Source organism: Nyctereutes procyonoides, unplaced genomic scaffold (genome assembly GCF_905146905.1).
Source record: "Nyctereutes procyonoides isolate TBG_1078 unplaced genomic scaffold, NYPRO_anot_genome, whole genome shotgun sequence".
Classification (NCBI taxonomy): Eukaryota; Metazoa; Chordata; class Mammalia; order Carnivora; family Canidae; genus Nyctereutes; species Nyctereutes procyonoides.
Window position 1 is genome coordinate 19,060,441 of NW_026575144.1, and position 19,553 is coordinate 19,079,993.

At 38.8% G+C, this 19,553-nt stretch overlaps 1 protein-coding gene across 3 annotated transcripts in view; it reads right to left on the reverse strand.

Moving 5' to 3' along the window:
- Positions 1 to 679: 679 nt before the first annotated feature.
- The window catches only part of LOC129499155 (zinc finger protein ZFP2-like), a 37,080-nt gene continuing 18,206 nt past the window's right edge, over positions 680 to 19,553 (reverse strand). For 2 of the 3 annotated variants that reach the window (XM_055308796.1, XM_055308794.1), the window contains one exon: positions 680 to 6,807. In XM_055308796.1, the coding sequence (XP_055164771.1) occupies positions 4,574 to 6,807 (2,234 nt within the window). In that variant the 3' untranslated portion in view covers positions 680 to 4,573. The remainder of the gene's footprint in view (positions 6,808 to 19,553) is intronic. The other variant, XM_055308793.1, reaches the window with a different exon arrangement.

Here is a 19,553-nt window from a genome sequence, read left to right on the forward strand (position 1 = left end):
AGCTCTTACATTCCATGGGATCCTGATCCACATTCTCAATGTCATTACTCAGTCATTCACTCACACTCTCCTGGCTTAGTAAGAGTTAAATTTGACAATTTCTAGCACAGGGCCTGACACTTAGGTAATGTTTCATAATATATGTTTAGTCATTATACAGAGGGCACAGAGAGGGGGCTACCTAAGATAACCCAGCCACCCAGTCCTCCCCACCAGACATTTATAATGACTCTTTCTCCTAGTACATTGGTTGGTGCCAGCCCAGGAACAAAATGCCTGAGCCCAGAGACCATAACTGAGGACTAAACACGGGCACCAGTCACAGCTGCCAATATCCTCCAACTTCCTTTACTTTTCAAAGAAAGCAACCAAAGACCCATGTGTGAAGAAGAACACAGGACAGGCATGAGTTATAGGTCCATGGTAATCAGCTCAGAGTTTGTCTCTTCTGCTCTGAATACATGGGCTTCCTCTAGAGAAGATCTTAGAACTAGTTTAATTTTTGACCAACTTATTTTAATTTATAGCTTAACACTATTAACTAAGTTAAAGAAATAAAGATTACATTATTTATCAAGGACAAAATACATTATTCTTTGGGAATAATTTTAAATTTAGAAAAAGTTTGCAACAATAGTACAAATAACCTTTTATTCTCTAAATTATTGAGAGCATATTGTCGATATGCTTTAGTTAAGAGAATATATCACATTTCAATCATCAAAATCAGGAAACACTAATATCTACCACCTAATCCTCAGACCCCATTCGTGTTTCACCCATTCTCTGAATCACTTCCTTCACAGCAAAATGATTTAATCCAGGATGATGCATTACAATATCCCATTTCTTTCAGTCTCTTTCAACTTGGAACACTTTCTCAGTTTTCTTGACTTACATGAACTTGTTATGTTTGAAGATTACAAGCCATTTATTCTAAAGAGTGCACCTCAAAAGGAGTTTGTTTGATGGTTCCCTCCTGCTTAGACTCCAGTTGTGCACTTTTGGCTGTATTGTCATTGCATCCTATTAGATGGTACACAAATTCAATACTATTGAATACCAAATGTCAGTATTATTTATGTTAACTTCAATTGCTTGACTGGGTTGGGTCAGCCAAGGTTCTCCACTATAATCACACTTATGTTTTACCAGCTGTCATGCTTGGCCAACAGCATACACTTGAGGACCACAAAGATGGAGGGCAAATGGACATGCTTCTTCCCGTTTGTTTCCTGTGGGCTTCCCATCCCTCTTGTGCTGTCAGCATCTTAGCAATGCTGCTTCACCCAGGCAGGCATGTAGGCCTTCTGAGAGCAGCAGCTAAATTCAGTTTTCTAACACTTGTACACCAGCTTCATCATGCCCCATCAGATACCAGTGCCAGGCAGCCAGCACTCTCTCCCTGGCCAAAATGGGCCCCAATCCCATGAGGTCTCTCCTCTGGACTCAGATACCGACATCAATGGAATAGGTTCCTTTTGGGGGGGCTGCACTTCAGCTCTGAGGGATGCCTCCCCTGTTCCCTTCATTTGACCAGCCTAGAGCTGGTAGCTGCTTCCTGCAGTTGTTTAGTGATACATTTGACTTTTTTTTTTACTTTCAGATTCCTGCTATCTTCACAATTTCTCTCTGCTCCCTTTTCCCCTTTCAGATCCTTTGTGAACAATTGTGCACCAAGTTTAACAATTCTTTGTATCATATTGTGTGCGTTCAAATCATTGTTATGGTTTCTGTCTTCTGACAATCCTGATATGTTTCACTGGAATTTAATCTCAGGAAGAGTAAAATTTATGTCCCATTCACTGTTGTACATTGCCTTCTATTTAATAAGTAACTAACAAATGCTGATTGAATCAACAAATGTTTGTATTTATAGGGAGTCACTAACATGTTTTTCTCACTGTGGGTTGAAGATTCAGCCCTACTCTGCATAAAATATATACACATTGTCCAAAATGGTAATGTTTGTAATCATGAAAAATTAGAAACAAGATGCCTTTCAACAGAATTAACTTATTTTAATAGAACAGAGTAGAAGATGCTAAAAATAACAAGAGCTACATGTATAAACATGGACATAATTCAAAACCATTATGCTGGTTTTAGTAAAGCAATAGTGTTCAGGATAAGGCACAAAGCGAGGTGTGACAAAATGTTACTGGAATCACTGAAATTCACTGAGTTTATACATAGTGGCGAAAAGCAGAATGAACAGCAGTAAAATCAGTGTGGGGAAGGAGGGTGGTGTCCTATAGTTGGCCCACCTGGATTGTGGACCAGCAGAATAATGAGGAAAGGAATGTAAGGCCTAGAGACTTAACAGCCACATCAAAAGATAACTCTGTATACAATATAACTGTGGTTTGAAATCAGTGAAATAGGGGTGAAATAATCAAAATTGAAAGACAGTTGTCTGCTCATTTGGGAAAAAAATCAAAGTTGGATCTTTAGTTTACATATTTAACTATCAACAGAAAGAGATCAATAGATTATTCCATTTACTTTAAATACGTGTTTCATGTTTTAAACACAAAATACTAAGTTCTAATAAGAATCTTCTTGTATCAACTCAAGAAGCAGAAATACATTTTATACTATGGGTTGACAAATCTTTTTTTTTAATTTTTATTTATTTATGATAGTCACAGAGAGAGAGAGAGAGAGAGAGGCACAGACATAGGCAGAGGGAGAAGCAGGCTCCATGCACCAGGAGCCCAACATGGGATTTGATCCCGGGTCTCCAGGATCGCGCCCTGGGCCAAAGGCAGGCGCCAAACCGCTGCACCACCGTGGGATCCCCAAATCTTTTTTTTATGACAAATCTTTTTATTTCTAATGTTCAAGTTATAAACATAAATGCTTTTAGTTCTAATAACAGAAAACTCTGATCCAAACTATTTAGTATCTATGAGGTAGACAATATTATCTCCATTTTGCAGATGAGGAAATTGAGGCAAAGAGATTAAACCATGACACAGAACACTCAAATAAGTGAAAGACATAGAAAAACCTGTTTGAAAAAAAGTGTATAATTGTAGAAGGAAAAATGTGGCATTCTACCACACTAAATACAAATGTAGATAGTTTTTTGCTCACATAAAATCTGCACTTCACACTTAAAACTTACATAAGCATATAGTTTGGACATAGCACAAATATAAAATGGGGAAAATGTCTTCAATGGGCCCTGTTTTCAATCTGTACAGTATAATAAGTACTACTGTTCAAAGCCAATTTTGAAAATTCAGATGTGTACTATAAACAATGGTTTGCTGAATCATTGCATACTTCAAGTAAATCTTGATTAGTCATTACTGGGCTCATTTACTAAAAGAATAGTTGGTTAACAATGTCTATACAGATTTACATATGCCACCAAAAAGTAGAAAACACATATGACACATAGCATTTCATGCGTTCAAGGTTTCTTTTAAAAATATCTATTGAGGCCTAAGTATATGATGGAACAACAAGAGTATTTAGTGTCAGAAATTGTTGTGTATGTTACAAAAACTATTTAGGTAAGGGTGCATTGTTCCTGCTCTAACTATTTTGGATTCCAAAACAAAAATCAAGCATTCAGAAAGTAGCAGTTATAAAGTACACTCATATGTATAAATCTGACAAAGCTCAGAGGCTATGATTATTCACATAGTGAATGTCACTATGTGACACTTAGTGCTGTTACTTTGATGACTCAACTCATTTGTGCCTTCTGAAAACTACATATCCTTTGTTGAGCATAACGGCCAGATAAATATTTTGTGTTAGATTATTAAGAAGCTATTTACTGCTGCATCCAAAACACTGCTTCTAGCATAAGATTATTTCTAGATGAGGAGGCTTTCTTCACTTCCTAAACTGATAATTTTTTGTTATGTATGCTCCAATAAACAAATCTTGAAATGTTTTCCAAGTTATTAGCTTTTATTCTACTCTCAATAATCTGATGACTAATCAGATGTAGCTTCTTTGTGAAAAATTTCCTACATTCATTTTGGGGGGTTTCCATTTGTAGATTTCTGATTTACAAAATGTTTCTTGATGGAAGTTTATTAAAATGCAGGATAATGAGAACAGTTTCCCCCCTAATGAATTCTCTGACATAGAGCATTTCTCATACCTTCATTACATTCATAAGATATATGAGATAAGAGATGACTAGCATATACTATGACAATAAAAAGTCCTATACATAAATGGCCAAACAAAACTGAAATTTCTTTCTGGTTCATGACAAGACTTACAAGTGATGTTAGAGAAGGCAGAACTCTGCACAGAACCCTGATTTCTTCCACCTTGTGATTCTGTAATCTCTAATAACTAGCTCCCAAGTTACCCTGAGGGTGATCTCCATTACCCTTGAATAAGGAAAGAAAAATGGAAATAGGAAAAATCCCAAATGAGGTCTTCTATAGGGTTGGAATGTGTGCTCATACTCTGATTCAGAGGTCATATGGCTTTACAAGAATGGAAAGAAGGCTAGAAAATCTTGACAAGTTGTGTTAACTACAAAGAAAGAGAAATGAGTATTGTGAAAAATATAGCAAGTTTTTCTGCTATAGGGTTTCTACCCTATGTGAATTCCTTGATGATTCCTAAGGGCTGATTTCCGGCCGAAAGTTTTTCCACATTCACAGCATTTATAAGGCTTCTCTCCTGAGTGAATTCTCAGATGGGTAGTGAGGGTAGATTTATGACGGAAACTCTTCCCACATTCATTACACTCAAAGGGTTTTTCCCCTGTATGAGTTCTCTGATGATTAGTAAGAGTCGACTTTGTAAGAAAAGATTTCTCACAGTCATTACACTGGAAAGGTTTCACTCCTGTGTGAGTTCTCTGATGTACATTGATGGCTGACAGATGACGGTAAGTTTTACCGCATACATTGCATTGAAAGGGTCTATCTCCTGTGTGAGTTCTCTGATGTTGAGTGAGGGCTGACTTCTGGCAGAAGGTTCTCCTACATTCATTACATTCATAGGGCTTTTCCCCTGTGTGAGTTCTCTCATGTCGGGTGAGGGATGACTTCTCATAAAAGGACTTCCCACATTCATTACATTTATAAGGTTTCTCTCCTGTGTGAATTCTCTGATGTGCATTAACATCTGACTGCCGATAAAAAGTTTTACCACACTCAATACACTGAAAGGGCTTCTCTCCTGTGTGAGTTCTCTGATGTACATTAACTTCTGACTGCCGATAGAAATTTTTACCACATTCCCTGCATTGAAAGCGTTTCTCTCCTGTGTGAGTTCTCTGATGCACATTAACGTCTGCCTGCCGATAGAAAGTTTTACCACATTCCTTACACTGAAAGGGTTTCTGTCCCGTGTGAATCCTCTGATGTGCATTAACATCTGACTGCCGATAGAAAGTTTTACCACATTCCTTACACTGAAAGCGTTTCTCTCCTGTGTGAGTTCTCTGATGAACATTAACATCTGACTGCCGATGAAAAGATTTACCACATTCATTACATTGAAAGGGTTTCTCTCCTGTGTGAGTTCTTTGATGTGCATGAACATCTGACTGCCAATAGAAAGTTTTACCACATTCATTACACTGATAGCGCTTCTCTCCTGTGTGAATTCTCTGATGTGCATTAACATCTGCCTGTCGATAGAAAGTTTTGTCACACTTACTACACTGAAAGGGTTTCTCTCCTGTGTGAATTCTCTGATGTAGCTTAACATCTGACTGCCAATGGAAAGTTTTGCCACATTCATTACATTGGAAGCGTTTCTCTCCTGTGTGGATTCTCTGAAGTACCTTAATGCCTGACTGCCGATGGAAAGTCTTACTGCGTTCATTACATTGGAAGTGTTTCTCTCCTGCATGAGTTTTCTGATGTTGAGTGAAGGCTGACTTCTTACAGAAAGTTTTTCCACATGCATTACACTCATGGGGTTTCCCCCCTTTATACATTCCCTCATGTCGAGTGAGAGAGGATTTCCTGCAAAAGGACTTCCCACATTCATGACATTTATAAAGTTTCTCCTCCATATGTGTTAACTGATAATCCGTGACAGCTGACTTGTGACTTGTTTTCCTATATAAATTAAACTCAAGGGGTTTCTCCCCTGTGTGTGTTCTCTGATGCACTATGAGGTTTGACTTGTAGTTGAATGTTTTCTCACACTGACTACATTTGAAGAGATCCTGATGTCTCTGTTTTTTCTCAACTTGAGTGAAATGTGACACCCTTTTGAAATTATTTTCAACTTGATTGCTTTCATATTGTTTTATTTCCATGTGGACCCCATAACATTTCAAAAGAGTTAACTTCTCACAGGTTTCTCCATGTCCATTATATTCACAGAGTTTTTCTCTTGTGTCAGTTTCCCTGTGTGGAATTATTGTGGTCTTTTTTCCTATGGACTTTCCACCACCATATTTTGAAATCTTCTCTGAAGACTGAGTATTTAAGTGCTGAATTATACCATTCTTATGACTCAGGGCTTTCTCATATTGATTATTTTGATAAGAAATCTCTTCAGTATGAGGTTTCGCCTGCTTAATATCAAGTAATTTCTCATATACATTTGATACGTGAGGCTTTTTTCTTGAAGAAGTTCTATTACTACCAATTGATATTAAAATATTTTCCAAATTCATTCCATTTAAGTCATATTTGAAGGGCACTTTTCTTGAAAGAACACAATTTGTACTCATATCAGACAATTTTCTTAAAGCATAAACTTTCTCTGAGGACAGTTTTTTGTTGCTGAATAAAAGTTGTGGCAAATATTTGTCTTGGTATTTCTGGATTCTCTCTGTTAGGTAATGAACTTTGTTGTCTTCTAGAAATAAAAATATTGAACAAACCATAAGAATTTTATAGTTCTAATGGAATTAGATTAACATACAAATGTTCTATTATATATTTGATTCTTGGTTTCAGTAATCTCACAGGGTCAAGGATGCTTTTTCCTGACCCAGTTTGAGAAAATTTGTGGAAAAAGAGAGAAAAACTATTAACATGCAGATGTATAATTATTCAGCACTTTATAAATAAAATGTTTATAATGGGTAGAGAACTGAAGATATAAATTCAAGAAGCAGTGAAAAGAGGATGGAAGATACTACACGAGTGACAGATCGAGGTAGGAGAAAAATCACAGAAAATAAGATGAGTCTAACTGAGCTAATGAAAAGTAACTGGAATCTCAAGAAAAACCAGTAAACAAAGGTGATCATGGGGAAAATATGAGACATTAAGGAGACAGACTACAGAGTAGGTCTAATACCCTCAAACCTATATTGTTTTCATAGCATCCAAACAAGTTTTCATGCTTCCTCTTGAATTTCTTTTTTTTTCCTCTTGAATTTCTATCCTACACAACAAACATATAAATTTCTGAATGTGCCAATGACCTTATATTTAAGAGTCATCGGATTGTACTCTAACTTCCCTCCCAACTATAATTTATAGGAATGCCAACTTCCAAAATAAAGTATAAGACAATATCAAATTAAGTAATATTGTGCCAATATAGATCTGATGAATCATTCTATTTTGGTTTTGATACCTTCATATTGCTCTACTGTAGCCACTCAACAGTTGAACCTATCATGATAATCACATTTATGTTCACTTGCTTTCCCTTAAAACAGCATTACCAGTGCCAAAATGCTAATACTTAATTTTGTTTTATCTTTCACATCTCACATATTAGGTTCCTATTTATCATCAGAATTTAAGGATCATATTTTTCAACAAAATCCCAGAAAATGAGTAACATTAATGTTGATTTACCATTTTATGAATATCATCCAGATTTGCTACTCAATTGAACAAAGTCTATCTGAAACTAAAAAAACACTGGCCCAAGCCAAGTACCCATGGAAAACTGTTACAAGTTGTCACTTAGCAAACAAACGTACACCAACTAAATGCACATCAGATTTTCAAGTTGATGTTGTAAAACACCCTGGTGAATATCCTCTGCGTCAGTTTAGTCAGTTGTCTCATTAAACTACTCATTCTTGACCACAAGGTCAAAGTGTGTACTCTCACTCAAAGCCAAGGCTAGGATGTAGGAAAATGACATAATAACAATATTATTCTAAACCTCCAAGAATGCCTTTTCAAATCTTCCTACTTTCAATTTTTTTTTAATTTTTTTTTTTTAATTTATGGTAGTCATACAGAGAGAGAGAGAGAGGCAGAGACACAGGCAGAGGGAGAAGAGGCTCCATGCACCGGGAGCCTGACGTGGGATTTGATCCCGGATCTCCAGGATCGCGCCCTGGGCCAAAGGCAGGCGCCAAACTGCTGCACCACCCAGGGATCCCAAATCTTCCTACTTTCAAAATGTTCAAACCTTATATTATAAATCTAAAAGTAGTTCCTGTGTAGGCAAGCTGTTTTAAAACAACCATAGGTAACACTGCTTTGTAATATACCAAATTTTTATATGCGTATTTAATGTTTTAAAATCAGAATGCATCTTGCAATTGATCACAGATATGTGATAAGCAGGCCACCATATAACGAGCAAAACAGTTTTTCCCTGGTGGTCTATCACAAAACGGACCAGTTATAATCTATGGCTTCTTAGATTTAAGAAAATGACAATTTATTTTGACAGATGGGGCAAGATGGTGGAAGAGTAGGGGTCCTCAATTCACCTGGTCTCACCAACTTACCTAGATAACTTTCAAAACATCCTGAACACCTAGGAATTCAATCTGAGATTTAAAGAGAGAATACCCAGAACACTACAAAAGGGTTTTTGCTTCTAGCAAGGTAGGAAGGTAGGAAAAAAATAGAATAAAAAAGAATCAAGTGGGGGAGGGGGAATGCGAGGAGCCAGGCAAAAGCGGGGTGGTGAGAGACTCCTGGACAGGAAATCCCAGCCCTGGAGAAGCAGGAACTTTAAAAATCACCACTGGAGTTTTCCCGGACAGAAAAGTGCTTAGGAGGGAAATCAGGACAGTGAAGCCTCCAGATTCCCACAGTCATTAATAGAGGAGGGGAGCCTGGAGGAAACCACACTACAAACTGTAGACCAATCTCGGTAAAAGGCTAGAGCACGCAGCCCATGGGGCATTTGAGAGAAGCCAGTTGGTTAGGCAGGCCGGTTCCGGACAGAGGTGTCTGCCCTACTGCCTTCCGGAGCCACGACCTCTAGGAGCACAGTTCGAGCAGCACAGGGCCCTGGATCCCAGGGCGCCCAGAATACAAGGCCCATGATCCTGTGTTCCCCCTGGGACAGGCAGAAGCGAGGAGGGCACAGGACAGCGAGAACTCTCCTGATGCTAAGCGTCCTCAAGCTGTGCAGATCAACGTATGCACGCTGCCCTGGGAGCAAATAGGCCAGTGCAGACTGGAACACTGTGGTTAATTACTAGCAGGTAGCTGACTGCAGAGCTGGAGATCTGGCTGCCACCATTGTTGTTTTTCATCCTTGTTTCACCACTTGCCTGGGAGAGGTGGGGCTGCAAGGGAACGGAGGCCTCACAGGATAAACAGCTCACACTGAGCCTGGCATCTGGCAGGTGCTTGGTAAGATGTCTACAGACAAGGGGCGGGGCATCTCCACCCAGGTACACGCACTGGAGAATCAGCACAGCAGACCCCTACACCAGAACTAGCTGGAGGCACAGGAGAAGAACAAGTTCTTCACCAAGCAGCGCTAGAAAGCTCCAGGGGAGATTGAGGGACTTGTAGTATACAAAACAAGACAGTCCCCCCATTTCTTAAAAAAAATTTTCCCTTTTTTCCATTACAACTAGTTTTTTATCAGACTAAAATTTTCCAATATTTTTTCTCTTTTCCCACCTTAACTACAATATTTTACCACCTCTTCATTTTTAAGTTTCTTCCTTTCTGACTTTCATATTTCTATAATTACATGTCTTAGATATATTTTTCACTTCTGGATTCCCATCAACATATTCAATTTTATTTTGGGAGACATACGAGACACGAGATTTGTTTTGTGCTTTTTGTTTCCTCTGCCTTATTTTGTTCTACAATGGACAAAGTTAATACCATCAAAACATGACCAGCATGCAACCAGGACCAAGTGGAACACCGAGCTGGTTCATTCTATGAGATTATATTCTCTCTTCATTCCCATTCTGCCCCGCCTCTTTTATCTCGTTTATGTTTTGGTGGTCAAGGTTGGGGCTTTCTGCAAGTATTGCTGGCTTATATAAATTTGGGATGGAGCATCTTCTAACATAAAGAACATAATAGACTCAGAACCAAGACGATCACCCTCAAGGACCCCCAGGTTAACTACATTCTCCCTCTACTACAACTTCTTCACCACCACCATTTCCCAGTCCCTCCCACCCCTTTTTTATTTTTCTTTATTTTTTGTTTTCACCTCTTTCCTTTTATTTATTTTTTAAAATTTTATATTTACTTTCTTTCTTTTTTTTTTTTTTTTTTTTTTAATTTATTTATGATAGTCACAGAGAGAGAGAGAGGGGGGGGGCAGAGACACAGGCAGAGGGAGAAGCAGGCTCCATGCACCGGGAGCCCGATGTGGGATTCGATCCCGGGTCTCCAGGATCGCGCCCTGGGCCAAAGGCAGGCGCCAAACCGCTGCGCCACCCAGGGATCCCTTTACTTTCTTTTTTTAAAAAAAAATATTTTATTTATTTATTCATGAGAAACACAGAGAAAGAGAGAGAGGCAGAGACACAGGAAGAGGGAGAAGCAGGCTCCACACAGGGAGCCCGATGTGGGACTCGATCCCAGGACTCCAGGATCACGCCCTGGGCTGAAGGCAGATGCTCAACCGCTGAGCCACCCAGGCGTCCCAGCCACCCAGGCGTCCCTATTTTTATTTTCTTTCCTCTTTTAATCTTCACTTTTTTCCTTTTATTTTTTTTCTTCTTTGGGATTGTTGGCCATTTATTTTTTTACTACTTACTTTAAAATTTCTTTTTCACTTTAAAGGTGCTTTTCTTTTATTCTGTTTTGATGTTTGTTTTAATTTTCTGGTTTCTAACCTCTTCGGAATCATCTAGGGTGTATTTTACTTAGGTTGTGGTTGATATTCTTGACTCAGCCCACTCATACAGCCACTATGCACTGAGCAAAATGATTAGAAGGAAGAATTCACCACAAAGGAAAGAAGCAGAATCAGTACTCTCTGCCAAAGAGTTACAGAATATGGATTACAATTTGATATGAGAAAGCTAATTCAGAAGCACAATTTTAAAGCTACTGGTGGCTCTGGAAAAGAGCATAAAGGACTCTAAGACCTTGTTACTGCAAAACTGAGATCTAATCAGGCCAATATTAAAAATAGATTAAATGAGATGCAATTCAAACTAGATGTCCCAATGAACAGAGTTAATGAAGTGGAGGAAAGAATGAGCTACATAAAAGACAAGTTGATGTTAAGGGAGAAAGCTGAGGAAAAAAAGAGAAAAATAATTAAAGGACCATGAGGAAAAGTTAAGGGAAATAAATGATAGCCTGAGAGGGAAGAATGTACATATACTTGGGGTTCCAGAAAGCGATAAGAGGGCCAGAGGACCAGAAAGCATATTTGAACAAATCACAGCTGAGAATTTCCCTAATTTGGGGATGAACAGGCATTCAGATCAGGAAATAGAGGAGACATCCCAAAATGATTAAAAAATGTTCAGCACCTCAACATTTAATAGTGAAACTTGCAAATTCTAAAGATAAAGAGAAAATCCTTAAGTAGCAAGAGACAAGAGATTCTTAACTCTTGGTGAGAAATATCAGATTAATAGCAGATCTCTCCACAGACACATGTCAGGCCAGAAAGGCCTGGCCAGATATATTCAGGATATAAAATGAACATGCAACTAGGAATACTTTATCCGGTAAGGCTCTCATTCAGAATAGAAGGAGAGATAAAGAGCTTCCAAGATAGGCAGAAACTGAAAGAATATATGACTACCAAACCAGCTCTGCAAGAAATATTAAGGGGGACCCTGTAAAAGAAAGAGGAAGTCTAAGGAAACAATCCACAAAAACAAGGACTAAATAGGTATCATGATGACACTAAATTCATATCTTTCAATAGTAACTATGAACGTGAATGAGCTTAATGACTCCATCAAGAGGCGCAGGGTTTCAGACTGGATAAAAAATCAGGACCCATCTATTCGCTGTATACAAGAGACTCATTTTAGACATAAGGACACCTACAGCCTGAAAACAAAAGGTTGGAAAACCATTTACCATTCAAATGACCATCAAAAGAAAGCAGGGTAGCCATCCTTATATCAGATAAACTATAGTTTATCCTGAAGACTGTACTGAGAGATGAAGAGGGACACTATCCAACAAGAGGACTTAACAATTATCAATATTTATGCTCCGAATGTGGGAGCTGCCAAATATATCAATCAATTAATAACCAAAGTTAAGACCTACTTAGATAATAATACACCGATAATTGTTGACTTGAATGTAGCGCTTTCTACAATCGACAGGTCTTCTAAGCACAACATCTCCAAAGAAACAAGAGCTTTAAATGATACATTGGACCAGATGGATGTCACAGATATTTACAAAACTTTACATCCAAATGCAATTGAAAACACATTCTTCTCAAGTGCACATGGAACTTTCTCCAAAATAGACCACATACTGGGTCACAAATCACGTCTTAATCAATACCAAAAGATTGGGATTGTCCCCTGCATATTTTCAGCCCATAATGCTTTGAAATTAGAACTAAATCACAAGAACAACTCTGGAAGGATTTCAAACATGTGGAAGTTAAGGACCATCCTGCTAAAAGACGAAAAGAGTCAACCAGGAAATTAGAGAAGAATTTAAAAGATTCATGGAAACTAATGAGAATGAAGATACAACCGTTCAAAATCTTTGGGATACAGCAAAAGCAGTGCTGAGGGGAAATACATCACAATACAAACATCCATCCAAAAACTGGAAAGAACTCAAATACAAAAGCTAACCTTGTACCTAAAGGAGCAGGAGAAAAAACAGCAAATAGATCCTACACCCAGCAGAAGAAGAGAGTTAATAAAGATTCAAGCAGAACTCAATGAAACAGAGACCAGAAGAACTGTGGAACAGATTAAAAAAAACAGGAGTTGGTTCTTTGAAAGAATTAATAAGACAGATAAACCATTAGCCACCCTTATCAAAAGAAGAAGAAAAGACTCAAATTAATAAAATCATGAACGAGAAAGGAGAGATCACCAACACCAAGGAAACACAAACGATTTTAAAAACATATTATGAGCAGCTATACACCAATAAATTAGGCAATCTAGAAGAAATGGATGCATTTCTGGAAAACCACAAACAACCAAAACTGGAACAGGAAGAAACAGAAAACCTGAACAGGCCAACAACCAGGGAAGAAATTGAAGCAGTCATCAAAAACCCCCACACACAAGTCCAGACCCAGATTGCTTCCCAGGGGAATTCTATCAAACGTTTAAGGAAGAAAACACACCTATTCTACTAGAGCTGTTCGTAAAGATAGAAAGAGATGGAGTACTTCCAAACTCGTTCTATGAGGCCAGTATCACCTTAATTCCAAAACCAGACAAAGACCCCACCAAAAAGGAGAATTATAGACCAAATTCCCTGATGAGCATGGATGCAAAAATTCTCAACAAGATACTAGCCAATAGGATTCAACAGTACATTAAGAAAATAATTCACCATTACCAAGTAGAATTTATCTCCGGGATGGAAGGCTGGTTCAAGACTCGTAAAATAATCAATGTGATTCATCATATCAACAAGAGAAAAAACAAGAACCATATGATCCTCTCATTAGATGCAGAGAAAGCATTTGACAAAATACAGCATCCATTCCTGATCAAAACTCTTCAGAGTGTAGGGATAGAGGGAACATTCCTCAGCATCTTAAAAGCCATCTATGAAAAGCCCACAGCAAATATCATTCTCAATGGGGAAACACTGGGAGCCTTTCCCATAAGATCAGGAACAAGACAGGGATGTCCACTCTCACCACTGCTATTCACATAGTACTGGAAGTCCTAGCCTCAGGAATCAGGTAACTAACTAACTAACTAACTAACTAACTAACTAACTAAATAAATAAATAAATAAATGGCATTCACATTGGCAAAGAGGTCAAACTCTCCCTTTTGCAGATGACATCATACTCTACATAGAAAACCTAAAAGACTCCACCCCAAGATTGCTAGAACTCATACAGCAATTCGGCAGTGTGACAGGGTACAAAATCCATGCCCAGAAGTCAGTGGCATTTCTATACACGAACAATGAGACTGAAGAAAGAGAAATTAGGGAGTGAATCCCATTTACAATTGCACCCAAAAGCATTAGATACCTAGGAATAAACCTAACCAAAGAGGTAAAGGATCTATACCCTAAAAACTACAGTACACTTCTGAAAGAAATTGAGGAAGACACAAAGAGATGGAAAAATATTCCATGCTCATGGATTGGCAGAATTAATGTTGTGAAAATGTCAATGCTACCTAGAGCAATTTACAAATTTAATGCAATCCCTATCAAAATACCATGGACTTTCTTCAGAGAGTTGGAACAAATAATTAAGATTTGTGTGGAGGGATCCCTGGGTGGCGCAGCGGTTTGGCGCCTGCCTTTGGCCCAGGGCGCGATCCTGGAGACCCAGGATCGAATCCCACGTCAGGCTCCCGGTGCATGGAGCCTGCTTCTCCCTCTGCCTGTGTCTCTGCCTCTCTCTCTCTCTCTCTCTGACTATCATAAATAAATAAAAAATTTAAAAAAAAAAAAAAAAAAAGATTTGTGTGGAATCAGAAAAGACCCTGAATAGCCAGGTATTTTTATTTATTTATTTATTTATCTATTTATTTATTTATTTATTTGTTTGTTTGTTTGTTTATTTATTTATTTATTTTAATAAATTAATTTTTATTGGTGTTCAATTTACCAACATACAGAAAAACACCCAGTGCTCATCCCGTCAAGTGTCCCCCTCAGTGCCCGTCACCCATTCACCCCCACCCCCCGCCCTCCTCCTCTTCCACCACCCCTAGTTCATTTCCCAGAGTTAGGAGTCTTTATGTTCTGTCTCCCTTTCTGATATTTCTCACACATTTCTCCTCCCTTCCCTTATATTCCCTTTCACTATTATTCATATTCCCCAAATGAATGAGAACATACACTGTTTGTCCTTCTCCGATTGACTTACTTCACTCAGCATAATACCCTCCAGTTCCATCCACGTTGAAGTAAATGGTGGGTATTTGTCGTTTCTAATGGCTGAGGAATATTCCATTGTATACATAGACCACATCTTTTTTATCCATTCATCTTTCGATGGATCGAGGCTCCTTCCACAGTTTGGCTGCTGTGGACATGGCTGCTAGAAACATCGGGGTGCAGGTGTCCCGGCGTTTCATTGCATCTGAATCTTTGGGGTAAATCTCTAACAGTGCAATTGCTGGGTCGTAGGGCAGGTCTATTTTTAACTCTTTGAGGAACCTCCACACAGTTTTCCAGAGTGGCTGCACCAGTTCACATTCCCACCAACAGTGTAAGAGTGTTCCCTTTTCTCCGCATCCTCTCGAATATTTGTTGTTTCCTGCCTTGTTAATTTTCCCCATTCTCACTGGTGTGAGGTGGTATCTCATTGTGGTTTTGATTTGTATTTCTAGCCAGGGGATTATTAAAAATTAAACCATAGCTGGGGTGATCACAATGCCAGATTTCAGGTTGTCCTACCAAGCTGTGGTCATCAAGACAGTGTGGTACTGGCACAAAAGCAGACACATAGATCAATGGAACAGAATAGAGAATCCAGAAGTGGACCCTCAACTTTACAGTCAACTAATATTCGACAAAGGAGGAAACACTATCCACTGGAAAAAACACAGTCTCTTCAATAAATGGTGCTCGGAAAATTGGACATTGACATGCAGAAGAATGAAACTGGACCATTCTCTTATACCATACACAAAGATAAACTCAAAATGGATGAAAGATCTAAATGTAAGACAAGAATCCATCAAAATCCTAGAGGAGAACACAGGCAACACCCTTTTTGTACTTGGCCACAGTAACTTCTTGCAAGATACATCCATGAAGGCAAGAGAAACAAAAGCAAAAATGAACTATTGGGATTTCATCAAGATAAGAAGCTTTTGCACAGCAAAAGAAACAGTCAACAAAACTAAAAGACAACCTACAGAATGGGAGAAGATATTTGAAAATGATTTATCAGATAAAGGGCTAGTATCCATGATCTATAAAGAACTTATTCGGGCAGCCTGGGTGGCTCAGCGGTTTAGCGCTGCCTTCACTCCAGCGCATGATCCTGGAGACCCAGGATCGAATCCCACATTGGGGTCCCTGCATGGAGCCTGCTTTTCCCTCTGCCTGTATCTCTGTCCCTCTCTCTCTCTCTCTCTCTCTCTCTCTCTCTCTCTCTCTCTCTCCCTCCCTCCCTCCCTCCCTCCCTCCCTCTCAAGAATAAATAAAATTTTTTAAAAATTATTAAAAAAAAAAAGAACTTATGAAACTCAACAGCAAAGAAACAAACAATCCAATCATGAAATGGGCAAAAGACATGAACAGAAATCTCAAAGAGGAAGACATAGACATGGTCAACAAGCACATGAGAAAATGCTCTGCAAACTTGCCATCAGGGAAATACAAATCAAAACTGCAATGAGATACCACCTCACACCAGTGAGGGTGGGGAAAAATAACAAGTTGGAAACAACAAATGTTGGAGAGGATGTGGAGAAAGGGGAACTCTCTTGCACTGTTGTTGGCAATGTGAACTGGTGCAGCCACTCTGGAAAACTGTGTGGAGGTTCCTCAAAGAGTTAAAAATAATCTGCCCTACAACCCAGTAATTGCACTGCTGGGGATTTACACCAAAGATACAGATACAGTTAGACGCCGGAACACCTGCACCCTGATGTTTATAGCAGCAATGTCCACAATAGCCAAACTGTGGAAGGAGCCTCAGTGTCCATAGAAAGATGAATGGAAAGAAGATGTGGTTTATGTATACAATGGAATATTACTCAGCCATTAGAAACGACAAATACCCACCATTTTCTTTGACGTGGATGGAACTGGATGGTATTATGCTGAGTGAAATAAGTCAATCGGAGAAGGACAAACATTATATGCTCTCATTCATTTGGGGAATATAAAAAATAGTGAAAGGGAATAAAGGGGAAAGGAGAAAAAATGAGTGGGAAATTTCAGAAAGGGAGACAGAACATGAGAGACTCCTAACTCTGGGAAACGAACAAGGGGTGGTGGAAAGGGAGGTGGGCGGGTGGTGGGGGTGACTGGGTGACAGGCAATGAGGGGGGCACTTGACGGGATGAGCACTGGGTGTTATGCTATATGTTGGCAAATTGAACTCCAATAAAAAAAATTAGAAAAAAAAAGACAGTATAGTACTGGCACAAAAACAGACATATAGATTAATGGAACAGAATAGAAAACCCAGATATGGGCCCTCAAGTCCATGGTCAACTAATATTCGACAAAGAAGGAAAGACTATCCACTGGGAAAAGGACAGTGTTTTCAATAAATCGTGCTGGGGAAATTGGACAGCCACATGCAAAAGAGTGAAACTAGACCATTCTCTTACACCAGACACAAAAATAAACTCAAAATGGATGAAAGATCTAAATATGAGACAAGAATCCATCAAAATGCTAGAGTAGAACACAGGCAACACCCTTGCTGAACTTGGCCACAGCAACTTCTTGCAAGATACATCTATAAATGCAAGGGAAACAAAAGCAAAAATGAACTATTGGGACTTAAGAGAAAAAGCTTCTTCACACCAAAAGAAACAGTCAACAAAACTAAAAGACAAATTACAGAATGGGAGAAGATATTTGTAAATGACGTATCAGATAAAGGGCTAGTATCCAAGATCTATAAAAACTTATTAAACCCAACACCCAAGAAACAAACAATCCAATTATGAAATGGCAAAAGATATGAACAGAAATTTCACCAAAGAAGACATAGACATGGCCAACAAGCAGATGAGAAAATGCTCTGCATCACTGGCCATCAGGGAAATAGAAATCAAAACCACAATGAGATATCACCTCACATCAGTGAGAATGGTGAAAATTAACAAGACAGGACACAACAAATGTTGGAGAGGATGTGGAGAAAGGGAATCCTCTTGCACTGTTCGTGGGAATGTGAACTGGTACAGCCACTCTGAAAAATTGTGTGGATGTTCCTCAAAGAGTTTAAACTAGAGCTACTCTAAAACCCTGCAATTGCACGACCCCAAAGATACAGATGCAGTGAAAAGCTAAGACACCTGCACCTCAATGTTCATAGCAGCAATGTCCACAATAGCCAAACTGTGGAAGGAGCATGGGTGTCCATCGAAAGATGAATGGATAAAGAAGATGTGGTATATATATGCAATGGAATATTACTCAGCCATTAGAAACGATGAATACTATTTCCTTTGATGTGGATGGAACTGGAAGGTATTATGCTGAGTGAAGTAAGTCAATTGGAGAAGGACAATCATTGTATGGTTTCACTCATACAGGGAACATAAAAATAGTGAAAGGGATTATAGGGGAAAGGAGAGAAAATGAGTGGGAAAAATTAGATAGGGTGTCAAACCATGAGACTCCTAAATATGGGAAACAAACAAGGGGAGGTGGGCGGGGGCATGGGGTGACTGGTTGATGGGCACTGAGGGGGACACTTGACAGGATGAGCAATGGTTGTTATACTATATGTTGGCAAATCGAACTCCAATAAAATATATATACATTAAAAAAATAGGGGATCCCTGGGTGGCGCAGCGGTTTAGCGCCTGCCTTTGGCCCAGGGCGCGATCCTGGAGACCCGGGATCGAATCCCACATCGGGCTCCTGGTGCATGGAGCCTGCTTCTCCCTCTGCCTGTGTCTCTGCCTCTCTCTCTCTCACTGTGTGCCTATCATAAATAAATAAAATAAAATAAAATAAAATAAAATAAAAAAAATAGAAGCAACTGTAGCAAAGGTCAACGACTGTAAAGAAACTCATATAAATGCCATCTGCTAACTGGTGCTCCTGATCTTAGGGAATTTATATATAGCAATAATATTCTGTTCAGTCACAATTTAAGTGAATTGAAAAAATTTTTTTCTTAATGAAATGCTAAATTAAAGTATCTTATGCAATTTTATTCTCATTCTTCAATCCAGAGAATGGCAATCTTTACCGTAAAAGGCAACATAGTACACATTTTAGACTGTGCAGGGCATACCTGTCACAATATCAAATTCTGGTATTAAAGCATGAAATCAGCTAAAGACCATGTGTAAACAAATGAGTATGGCTGTGTTGCCAAAAACTTTACTTACAAAAACATGTGCTAGATCAGCAGACCATACTTTTTAACCCCTGCTCATAACAGGTGTTAACTCTGATCTCCTTTTAATCTGAGTAATTTTGAATGAATAGACTTCAATAAGCTACGTATACCAGCATTATCTAGAGAGCTTTTCCAAACACAAATGTTTAGACACTATGCCGTTTTATACCTCATGAATCAGAATTATAGGTTCATGTAAGTAATCAGAGATCTCTCACAAT